This window comes from Lepisma saccharinum, chromosome 26 (genome assembly GCF_977018435.1).
Source record: "Lepisma saccharinum chromosome 26, izLepSacc3.1, whole genome shotgun sequence".
Taxonomy (NCBI): Eukaryota; Metazoa; Arthropoda; class Insecta; order Zygentoma; family Lepismatidae; genus Lepisma; species Lepisma saccharinum.
The window spans coordinates 15,383,242-15,396,127 of record NC_139254.1 but is presented as its reverse complement, the minus strand read 5'-3'; the positions used below and the strand labels follow the sequence as shown (position 1 = coordinate 15,396,127).

The 12,886-nt window shown below is 38.4% G+C and overlaps 1 protein-coding gene across 1 annotated transcript in view; it reads right to left on the bottom strand.

Annotated features, from left to right (window-relative positions):
- Positions 1-12,886, bottom strand: part of fws (Conserved oligomeric Golgi complex subunit 5 four way stop) — a 70,384-nt gene that overhangs the window by 18,759 nt on the left and 38,739 nt on the right. The window contains exons 9-10 of the mRNA XM_083112451.1: positions 5,198-5,341; positions 3,168-3,301 (exon numbers count right to left, since the gene is read on the bottom strand). Coding sequence (XP_082968577.1) covers positions 3,168-3,301; positions 5,198-5,341 — 278 coding nt within the window. The remainder of the gene's footprint in view (positions 1-3,167; positions 3,302-5,197; positions 5,342-12,886) is intronic.

Here is a 12,886-nt window from a genome sequence, read left to right as displayed (position 1 = left end):
CAACCGAATCTTGCTTCTTTATTTACCAAAAATATGTGCTTCTACCTATCATTCATGAATCATCTTTGATTAATAATATGTGGCTTGGTCACTGACATTTGCTACACAGATGTTACGTAATAAGTATTCAGGGTCCAAGGTTTTCAATACAATCACAAATAAATATCCTCATATTTATTCAAGAAAAGAGATTAGAAAACTAAAATGACAAATCCCAGGAGAGCTTCTCGTGGCCCGGTAGAGCTGATGCCAGGGCCCAGTACCGAGCCACAGCCCGGGAGTTGAGAAACACTGGCTTAGACTGCACTGAAAAAAAATAAGGAGCTATAATTTGTAACACTAGCATTCACAGTTACCAAGATAAAAATTCGAATTAAAAACTTACACAATTTTAAACTTCCTGTTGAAAATGCCCTCAGCATTCAGGCCTTCTTACATAAAATGAACCTTGGGTTTAACCCTTTCCCTGTGTTCGGCGTAATATTACGCCCTTGGTCACTATAGCTTATTCTGTGTTAGGTGTAATATTATGCCCGCGAACATCTTTGACTGAAGTAACCTGTGTTGAACGGAATAATACGTTTTTTGTTCTTGAAACACACGTTTTGCTACTGAAGAAACAACGATCTTTTATTTAGTCACGATTTTCAGTGCAGGCAAAAAAAGAAGAAGAAAAAGAAGAAGAAGTTCAGAGGAAAGTAAACTGTTTTTGTTTTATGCTGACAAAGTGCAAACGTGAGTTTGTTTGTGTTGCATTTAGTAAGTTGCTTTATGTACTTTTTTTTGTGTTGCGTTATTTGAACTGTTGGTGATATATTGTTGGTTTTGGTGTGTAAAATGGCAAAGAGGAAACATGCCAAGTGCCAAGAAAAGTGTTCAAGTTCAGATTGTTTTTCCTAAGTTCGAGTTTCTAATATCTAACAGTGGCGGCGATTAGGGGCTGCGGGCAGTTGCCCCCTACTTTTTGTCACTTTCCCCCCACACTATGCAATTTTTTTTCTACAAAGGGAAATATACTGTCTTTGTCCCCTCCCCAGTTTTGGGTGATTGGAACCCAATCACCACCACTGGTATCTAATAGTATTGTCAAACAGGATTGCGAAATATTTTTTCCCTCATACCTATTGAAGATATTGCAATGAAACTTGGTGGACACATTACGTATAGACCATAGTATTTTCCAAGTTAGATTATAATCAGGTACCTATATCCAGGGCCGGTCCAGAGGGTCCCAAAGTTACTGAAGGGATTTCTCAATGGGAAATTTCCCGAATTATCCCCAATTTTCCTTTCCTCATACTTGATGCACACATGTGCATGGTACCATTTCAAAGCCTGTTCTATTCTGAAGAGAAAGGCGTATTAACCATGATACTCAGATGAATTGTGCTGAAGCAGTAGCTACTTAAAAATATTACTACGCAAACTCAGAAAAAAATACACAGAGCGGGAAAGCATTTTGTCAGAAAATTACACAGGGAAGGGTTTATGGGTTAACAATAATACTGTGAACAGTGGCACCAGTGGCGTAGCGCAGTTCTCTGGGGCCCCCCTGCAAGTAAAATATTGGGGCCCCCCTCAGTGGAAAGAAGAAACATCAAGATGAAGCCAGAGTGGAACGGAAACACAATAGTTAGTTGTAAAATGAAGTAACTAACCCTTCCTTCCCATTTTTTGTCATCGACTTAGGCTATATATCAGATTAGTAATTTGTCGACACTAAATCAGGGTTGTCTGAATCTCTTATAAATAACTGGATGACGAAACGTGGTGGCACAGCCAGGATTCTTTATTAAGGAGGGTGGAGGCTTCACACAGCCAACTATTTTGTTTGTGATCCTTTGTATTTTTTTATTCGAAACGTTTTTCTTATGTAGGTTACATATAATACACATAAAATAATAGTAAACACTCCTTTTTTTGGACTTGGAGGTGGATGCACCTTCAGCCCACAAAGCCATCCTCTGGCTATGCCAGGCCAAGATTCAACGTAAGAGATGCTCACATTACGATTCTAATACTAATAGTGAATTACACACTTAAGAAAACTTATCATTTCAGTTACGGGGGTTGAACTGGACTTCTACATTGTCAACGGTGACCTAATATCAAAGGGTCAATTCACAATTGCAATCTGTTGCTAAGATATAGAGGCGGACTCAAGTCTTGAGAGATAGAAAATTAAGCAGCTACTGGACTTTATTCACTCAAAATTTGTCACTCAGTGAAATGCAAATTGGAGGGGTTGGAGCACTTTGAGCATTCTATACGTTGTATACCCTGCGTGGCAGAATTGGGGCTACTGGACCTAAGGGCAAAGGGAAAATTGCCCCTGGGCTCAACATCCTGAGTTTTTGGGCCCCTTTGAAGTAAAATGTAATAGGTGTGGACAATGTGGGAAATTTATCTCAGGTCTTATTTCAATCTCATACTGAGGTTCGGGGGCCCCCATGAACATATTTGGTGGGAAGTTACAGTTTAAATATCACGTAAAATTAATGGTAATAAAAAAGGTCATAAATTATCAAGTTTGCTTGTTTAGGTATTGTGTAACAATAAGGCGTCAACCGGTTGAGCAACTGAATCTTTCTACTCGATTCACAACTGTACTACACTACACTATACTATACTAAGTTTACGAAAGCTATGTAGCTTTAAAGGTATGAAATGAGAGAAGTTCTTATCGATTGCCATCTATGAGTAAGTAACTTCATTCTGAATTTCGGAGGAGACCAATAATGTCAAGTTGCTCGGGCCCCTCTGGCTGAGACAACACACCACTGCTTATTATCGCAGATGTCGTCATATGATATGTTACTGGGAACCAATTTCTGTTTCATAAATTCATTTTTTAAATAAGCGACAGTAACTACTGAATTTTTGGAATTATATAAAATTTCAGGATCACAGAGAGAGAACATAGCGGGGCCCCTGCAGCTCGGGGGCCCCCGCATTGTGGGGGTTTAGGGGGCGGCTGCTACGCCACTGAGTGGCACTGATACCAAATCAACATTTGTTTGCAAGTAACATGACGTTTTAATTACTTTACGCAATGCTCTGAATTTTCAACCATAATTGTTCCACGAATGCAAATGTACAACTTTACTTTCAAGTACTCCAAGAAAACATATGAATAGGAATCACACATTTTCAGTGTGATAGTTTACCTATAACCTGTGTTGCTTCCCCATCTGTGACCACCATTTGCTCACATTTCACACAGAACAGCTTCACTGTCTTGCTCACATTCTTGGCTATCGTCTTGCTCAAGGCAACATCTACCAATGAGATGCTGAGTTCACTGAAAATACATCACATCAATTAGAATACAAATAATTTGTAAATTTAAATTTAAAGTAAATATTATGAACATTGTAGAAGTGTTATATTTTGCTAAGCAAAAATGAATTAAAAATTCCGAAAAGTCATGTGTCTAGATTATTAACAGGAAATTGATTGTGTCTGAATGTATGTTATTCAACTAGCTTTTAACAAGCTTGAGGGCCGAGTGACAAACCACAAACTGCACAAACAAGAATAGGAAATTACTCCTCTACTCTACAGAAAAGCATTTACTGTGAAAGTGAAACCAACACACAAAGGCAACACATTGCACTTTACAATGTTCTTCTTGAAGGTTCACGTAACCACTTTTTGTAGATGCAAAATAATATAAAAATATAAATATAAAAAATATGATAACCAGTAGGGATGTGACGAAGCTGAAAATTTACCGATGCCAATGTACTCACCGATAATTTTTGGAACCGATATTTAACCGATTCCGATACATAAGATTATTAAACAGAAATGGGATGTTATTTTCAGCATGACAAAAATAAATTTGCTATGTACATTTCTATTGCATATCATATGTATATACATATATATTCTCAAGAGATGCGAATGTACATTTGCATCTACAAAAGGTTATGTGAACCTAGAGATTTAACATTAGTACACAAGCAGTTCTTTGAAATGCAAAATGAATTCCTGTTCTGCCAGATTCAACTTCAGAAATACGAGATTTGGAAGCACTTGAGGAAGCAACCTACTTCTTCTCTTATCGCAAATCTGTTCAGCAACACTGAACACTCAATCACTGAACACTGATGCAGCAGGTATGCTCAAATATTTTCTCAGCACTTGCTTCAGGTTTGAATACTCATTTTTGAATTTCAAATACAACAGCAGATGCTGGTTCAGCAATGTACTGTTTTTATTTCCGATTTATAGTTAGGTTGATCCTCCGAATGAGAGTTTGCAATAATTTTATTACAAAAACTTTACAATAATGAGGAATCATAACCAAATTTTTAATAAATATTACAAAACTAGAATATAAAACTTATTAGAAGGTAAAAACTCTAGTATAATCTGTACCGGTTTAAATATCGAATTTTTGCAGATTCCGATACCGATGCCGATATGTCAATTTCTGCCAATTTTCATACATCTGTAATCGGCTTCGGCACATCCCTAATAACCAGGATCTTAGGCATTCCATGCCAATGCTTTACCACTGAGCTACCATATCAACTTCTGACTTCCACATAATTTCCACACTCTAGAGGCATGTATATTTCATTTTTGACGAAAACACAAAATCACATACTGTAATGTTCATTTTTTTATGTTTTTGAAAGGTGTGAGGTGCATTTTCCTACTATGTTTTGACATGAAACGAACTGCAAAATGCAACATAGGCTCTTAAACACGAAATTTAGAGTTCATTTATCATTGCAACACTCTCTGCAGTCTGAATTATCCTGAGAGTTATACAAATCATGAAAAATTGATTAATTCTGCTATAAATATCTGAGAAGCAAAAATGGGCTCCTTTACACAGGAATAAACTTAATACTCTGATAGCTACTTAAATGTGCTATTAGAAGGGAAATTTTTAGTTTGTGTAATAAGTGAACCGTTTTAACACTGAAATGCCATTTTATGTACGGCTTTTGATCACGAAATATGCCGTTTTTGTATCAAAATCTTGATCTTTATTCATCATAATTACGTGGCTCCACCACACTCAGATGCCTGTGTGTACTTTGGTATGTTCATACCCATCTTGGTAGCTAACTGGCACAGTGTGTGCATGGAATGTCTAAGACTCAGGTTCGACCCTGGATAGGCCACAATATTCACATACCTTTTCAATAACTTACCACACATGTTTAGAAAATAAACTAACCTTGCAATTATACGAACCACACCATCAACTTCTTCCTGAGAGGGCACTGCATCTCCACTGGAGAACATGAGGTTGAGTGGGTCAAACAGACGAGACATTGAACATGACAGATACGCATTTTCAAATGGAAGGACCACTTCCCGACTGAAAAAAACATACATGTATATCTATCACATACGTAATGTTTTGCCTGTTTGGCATGCATGTCAAATGACAAATACAAATAAGGAAGCACAAGGTATCCAAATCAGAATAAATGGCACTAATAAAACATGCACACACTTCTTTCATGAAAGATGCAAATGTATAGATAATACAGGGTGAGTATAGAGTTTCTCCCTGATTTCAAACATTTGTTACAAAGAAAGTATAATAGGTAGAAACATGTGGTTTTCTAGAAATGGCACAAAAAAAAAGTTTTCAAAATGTCCCCCAAAAACACATATTCATAAACTTCAACAAGTGTGCCATTTTTTCCATGTAGAATGCAATCTGCCTCCACCTATTTATTTATTTATTTATTGCAATTTCCAGTACAGCAGAAGCCATTTTAAACCGGAAAGATACAACAGTAAAACAGTACCCTAATGTTAAAAAGAACACACGAAACAAGATAAAATAAAATAAACAAAATATAAATATAAACATAAACAAGCCAATACAGTACCAAGGTAAACAGATTACTTTCACAATACATTACTTATGTACAATTTTTTCTAAGTTGCTGATAAAAGACGAATACGAACTGAAAATATCTACTTGGTTTGAGATGATACTGAATTGGTTCAGTAGCCTATGGCATAATGAACATTGTATGAGTGAGAGTCTGGGAGTTGCAGTGTGGAAAGTCTCCTTGCTCCGTGTTTTATGTCTGGGCACTCTGAATGAGAGTTCGTGGAGTGGGATGCTACATCTTAGGTTTCCATTAATGATCTTATGGGCAAATCCATTTCAATTCAGGCAGATTTGAGAAAATCTGTCAGGGTGATGTCACAGATATCCATGAAACTGAAATATATTATTCTAGATACAAAATTATGAGACACATATTTTTTGTTTCGTAATTTTTTTTTTTTTTTTTTGGCCGTCTTATGCTGCTTCAAAGTTTGGGGCCAAATTTTCACAAGTTTTGGTGCCAAAAATTGTAAACGGCTGTTTCTCAGGAACTATTAAAGATATTTGAATTCTGTTTTTTTTTTATCTGAAAGTTTATTGAAAGACTTTTCAAATGCATATAAAACGAACTTTATATGCAGCTTTTGGGGTGTGCTATGAATGAAATTTTAAAAAAAATAGCCCCCTTTTGGACCCCCAAAATCTCGAAAAAGCCACCCTAAAAATTTTTCAATATTTCAGGGCAGTTATAGCATATATATATATCGAGTCGAACATATATAAATTTCATCGGGTGTATATGCCTGGTTGTAGTTTTACACAATATTTTAATAAGCACATTGACAAACTGAAAACTTAAACGCAATCGTAATATTGAAGGAGACAAACCGTATTTCATCACGCTATTATTGGTAAACAATATACAAATCATAAGAGTCCATAACCAAATAATTCATGTAATTCGTATATATCATCATATTGCTGATCATATTCAACATTTCTTATTTGTAGATCATACTAGAAGTCATTTGTTTTACATATTCACATGTTCATTTGTTTCTTTTCATTTGAGACAAATTGCTGTTAATTCCTTCTGAGCTTGAGTTTTGAGTCATTAGGAAGATGTCTACAAGTGGAAAAGCAGTGTTTTCTGAGAAAAGAATAAAGTGACCTGATTTGAGAACAGGCATAAAAAATGTGTATATTAAAGCAAGAGTTGGAAGTTCAGACAACTTGAACATATGTCAGTGTTGTTGAGAACTGATTTTAAACGTGTGAGGACAGTAATGATGAAACTTTAGTTTGTTTTAACTGTTACTTTGATACTCTGACATTTATTCTGTGTGGACTAATGCCATTGTTCAGGAAGCTCGAGTATGTGTAGAATCTTCTGAAGGTTCAGTGTTTGAAGAAGAAAGAGTTACTTTCGGAAGAGAATTTCGAGTGTTTCGTGATGATAAACTGTACAGTGCAAAACAGGAAGAGTCAGACACATTGAATGGAACCATATCTAACCTTGAAATGAATGTGAGTCCCTTGAAAACACCTCGTCTTGTGAGACCAGACAGAAGAAAAGCCTACCTAAGCAGGAAACGTCAGCAGCTGGCAACAGAATTTGAGATTAGTACACGTTCCAAATTATCGAAAATCTATGATATCAATATTGTGTCAACTAAAGCTGATGAGTCTGAATCAGAAGAATGTGGTCAATGTGCACAATGGTGCCACAAGATCAGTGATTCTTTTGCTTCATGCAATTCGTATCATGAAAAAGTGCGGCTACTGACAATTATGCCAACAGGAATATCAAAAAAGCAACTACTAAGCACAATACCACAGACAACAAAACACATGATCGACAAATCATGGCAAATTAGGAGAATGAAAGGAGTGTATCACACACCAGATCCCTACCAAGGACAGCCACTCCAATTTGCAATTACTGATTTAGCAAGAAGCTACTTTCTGAGTGATTATGTCGACTGTTCTGTTCAAAGTCCAAATGCAAAATACGTACGTGATTATGTGATTGCAATACGAGGAAATGGTGTGAAACTTCTAAAACCAAAATGTTATCTATCTAGGACTGTTCAAGAGGTTTACCGCAAATTTACCGAAGACTACCCTGATGTTACAATAGGTCGTTCCAAGTTTTATTCTCTACGACCCAGATGGATTATTCCTCATCCTGCACGGGAAGTGTGTGTCTGCATATACTCTGCCAATTTCGATCTTTGTTCTATAGCAGTGAAAAACAGCAGCAGCTCTTTACCCACCAATATGAGTGAATTAATGCAACACCTACAAAGGCTTGTAGTGTGTTCTCCACCAACAGATTCCTGTCTTCTTGGCAAATGCGGTGAATGCCTCAAGAGTGATGGAATCAGTTCAGAGTCTCTGGGATTAACTGATGAAGAAGAAGGCAGTGAGGAAATAGCTCTTGCACTCTGGGAGAATGGGGCCCTTATTTAAAAGACAGTTCCAGTAGATCTGTTCATTAGTGAAATTGCTAAATGGACAGTCACAGCTGTCTCACTTTTGCATGTGAAAGACATTCAAAGAAAAGCAGTGTCAGATGAAAAGATAAGAGCACAAGTAGAAAGTCGACAATTAGTGCTTCATGTTGGTTTCACTGAAAACTGGACAGTTCTTCTACGGGATGAGATAGAAAGCTACCACTGGATGAGCGACCAGGTGTCTATATTCAGTGCAGTAGCGAATAAGGGAGATTGCTCAAGAAGTTTTGCCATTGTAAGCGATGAAACCACCCATGACTCAGCGCATGCTCTTCTAGCTGTTAAGAAAATCATTACCTGTATTAGTGAGAATGGCAGTGCAATTTCATCACTAACAGTTATATCAGATGGGGCTGCAAGTCACTTCAAAAATTGTTATCGACTGCATGAACTTGGAGCACTCCAATTTCCAAGCAAGGAATAGATTTTCACAGCCACTGGGCATGGAAAATCAGCATGTGACGGTGTTGCAGGTTCAGTTGCAATGTCCGTACCCCCAACACACAATCACCACACTCTAAACACTTCAATCAGGAGGACAGCAAAAGTCTACCCATAAGTGCTAGCTTCCTTAGATCAATCTGAGGACACAGACTCTAGATATCTCAGGGCTTGTTGGGTAAAATGTGAACAACAGCTTTATATATATATGTTATGTTTATTATAAACTTATCATAATAAAGTCTCTTAGCATACTAGTCTTTAACCTTTATCACTTACGTGCATTCACCACTTCTGGACTCAAAGGGGGGCAGGGACCATTCAATTTATTCCTCGCAGTGAGGTGCCAGGGGGAGTAAAGGGACCTAATTTTATTAGGGCGCTGATCGTGGCCGATGTCATGGGCTCCACTGTAAGAGAAGGTAGCAGGTGCGTGGTACCCCCAACCACAGCTGGAAACTGGCCCTAGCCAGCTGGCAGATCCGACAATCAGACGCTGGGTAAAGGATTAAAGGCTGCCGCGACACCCCTGGTGCTAGTTGGGAATCGGCAAGCCAACCGGTGTCTCCTGTGAAAGGGCGGCAGGTTGGGAAGGAGGTTCTGGTGCTCCCAGACAAGCCAGGCAGGTAGAATCCAGGCACCTATCAGCCGAAGCGATTGGACCAGGTAGTTAGGTTGCTGTTAGGCTCTTCTTCTTTCTTCCTCCCTCCTTCCTTCTGGGATGGCTTCTAGGCTTCTGGCTGGATGGCCGGTTTTTCCCTGGATGTTCCCCATTTGACATCAGGGAACCAACTGAACTCCGGGCCTCGCTGCGCTGGATTTTAAAGACGTGGTGGAGCATGGGCAGCAAAAATTCTAACTACAAGTACGCATTGCCAACTCACTTTTTGTTTACAGGTTGCAACCTCCATACTGAGAAGTATCATATTTGACACAGAAAACACTAGTGGAAAAATCACTAGATGCACGTCCTACCTTAACTAAAACTGTGTGCATTCAGACGGTACAATTACTAACGAGTCATGCAGGACTCTGCATTACTAAACAGTGTAAATCACATTAATTAAATACGTTACAGAATAAGTTAAACTAAAGGTGTAAGCCTCACGGGGACATCCCGCTCAACCCTTTCAATTGACAGGTTAATTTAAATGGAATATTGTGACCAAATAGGGTCTAATAAAGTATTAGTGATGACCACACAGGGCCTAATAATATGTTAAAGATGACCACACAGGGTCTAATGATGACCATGCAGGGTCTATTAGGAAAAGGCGACCACACAGGTTCATTACACAGTTAAGCACCTTGCTACATGGCACAATTTATCAGCAGGGCATATTAAGTGCATACAGACTGCAGAAGAATTTCAGACTGTTGTTCAGACACATGTATTAGGTGTTACACTGATTTACATTCCATCTGCAGAGATTAAAACATTCCGTGATGAGAAACACAAAGAGTGGGAACATATGCAGGCAGTGTGAATGATTCAATAAAGCCATGTGTGGCATGCAGAGGGAACTGGAAATGATATTGTAGTTTCCATTGCAAGAACTGCCCAGCATGAGAAACAAGAAGTGAATGTTACTATTGGAAACAGCTCACATGTTGTGCAGTATTGTAGAATTCACGACATCAAAGGGGAATGTTTTTGGCTGTTATGTATGATGACTGCTGGTGGGTTGCAGAAGCAAATAAAGTGTACTTTGAGATGCAGGAAGTGCATGTAAATTTCATGCTGCCACGTGGACCTGCAAAAGGGGGCTAATTTTTTAAAATTTCATTCATAGCACACCCCAAAAGCTGCATATAAAGTTTGTTGTATATGCATTTGAAAAGGCTTTCAATAAACTTTCATATAAAAAAAAACAATCGAAATATCTTTAATAGTTCCTGAGAAACAGCTGTTTACAATTTTTGGCACCAAAACTTGTGAAAATTTGGCCCCAAACTTTGAAGCAGCCTAAGTCGGACAATTTTTTTTTTTTTTGCGAAACAAAAAAATATGTGTCTCATAATTTTGTATCTAGAATTATATATTTCAGTTTCATGGATATCTGTGACATCACTATGACACCCCCTGCCTGTCTGCATTTGGAATAGGCCCTATGTAGTAATTTCATATCTGCAACGTATCTACGTGAATCTGAAGTATTTATGTTTAAGTTTACAAGCAATCTCTCTTAGGTAGGTGTCTCAAGGTCGGCACTCTATATCGAACGATGGAGAGGAAAAAGCTGAGAACATGCTTGATCTTGGAGGTATGAGAAGGGGCAGCCATGTTCCAGATGAACAGTATTCTACAGGGTGCTGCACGAAATGATATCCAATTTACTTCTTGAATGAAATTAATATTTATGTATTAATTTTAAAATATTTTTTCCTAGGAAACCTTAATACATGGAGATTTACTGCCAGAGGCTGTAGTTCACTGAATCTTCACCGTGGCGCTAGCAGTCCTGTGTAGCGGCATGGCTGACAAAGGAAGGCTCACGCCAGAACATCGTGCAGCAATAGTGTTGGTGTTCGCGGAAACCAAAAGCATTGTTGGTGCACAGAGACGTTTCCGCGCCCAATTCAACACACGTTGGGCTCCAAGCAAGAGAACAATTCACAAACTCCATGAACAATTGCAGGTTCAAGGGACATTACTGGAACCGAAATGGCCGCAAGTGAATAGTGTCCGTACGACGGAAAACATCGAAAGTGTACGGGTCGCTATGCAAAGAAGCCCCAGTAAGTCCTGTAGAAAAGCAGCTACCCAACTGGGTATATCGAGACGCTCTCTGCAAAGTATTCTCAAAAGTGATCTTCACCTGTACCCCTATAAAATAGCAGTTGTGCAGAAACTGACACCAGAAAAGATTCAGCGGAGACTGGTATTCGCTGATGTGCTGAGGGACATATGGATGTTATCAACAATACGTGGTTTTCAGATGAGGCTCACTTTCACTTGGACGGAGTGGTGAATAGGCAAAATATGGGATTTTGGGCTACCAACAATCCGCAAGTGCTCCATCAAAAGGAAAGCCATTCTCCCAGGATTACAGTGTGGGTCGCTATTTCAACGCATGGACTCATTGGACCATTCTTTTTTGATGAAAATGTTAACAGTGAGCGTTACCTGGACATGCTTCGTAATCAATTTATTCCTCAGCTTCTTGTGAAAGATTTGCCATTTAACACACAATGGTTTATGCAGGATGGTGCAAGACCGCATACTGCCAATGTGGTCTTGGATTTCTTGCACGAGATCTTCAACTTCCGCGTCATTTCAAACAGGTTTCGAGAACGCTTTAATGGTGGTCAGTATTGGCCTCCCAATAGTCCAGACCTTAATCCCTGTGACTATTTCCTGTGGGGATTCCTGAAGGAAAGGATTTTTCCAAAACATCCAGAAGATATCATGGATTTGAGAACATTAATTACGCAAGCTTTCACTGAAATTACAGAAGACATGTGTCGGAGGGTGATCAATAACCTAACTGTTCGTTTGACTACAGTTGTGCAGTGCAATGGTGGTCATATTGAGCATGTTTTGCATTGAAACATTTTTCCCCATTGCTATGTTCACTGCAATGTAGGGATGTGCCGAAGCCGATTACAGATGTATGAAAATCGGCCGAAATTGACACATCGGCATCGGTATCGGAATCGGCAAAAATCCGATATTTAAACCGGTACAGATTATACTAGAGTTTTACCTTCTAATAAGTTTTATATTCTAGTTTTGTAAGATTTATTGAAAATTTGGTTATGATTTGTCATTATTGTAGGGTTTTTGTAATAAAATTATTGCAAACTCTCATTCAGAGGATCAACCTAACTATAAATCGGAAATAAAACAGTACATTGCTGAACCAGGATCTGCTGTTGTATTGGAAATTCAAAAATGAGTATTCAAACCTGAAGCAAGTGCTGAGAAAATACTTGGGCATACCTGCTGCATCAGTATTCAGTGATTGAGTGTTCAGTGTCGCTGAACAGATTTGCGATAAGAGAAGAAGTAGGTTACTTCCTGAAGTGCTTCCAAATCTCGTGTTTCTGAAGTTGAATCTGGCAGAATAGGAATTCATTTTGCATTTCAAAGAACTGCTTGTGTACTAATGTTTAA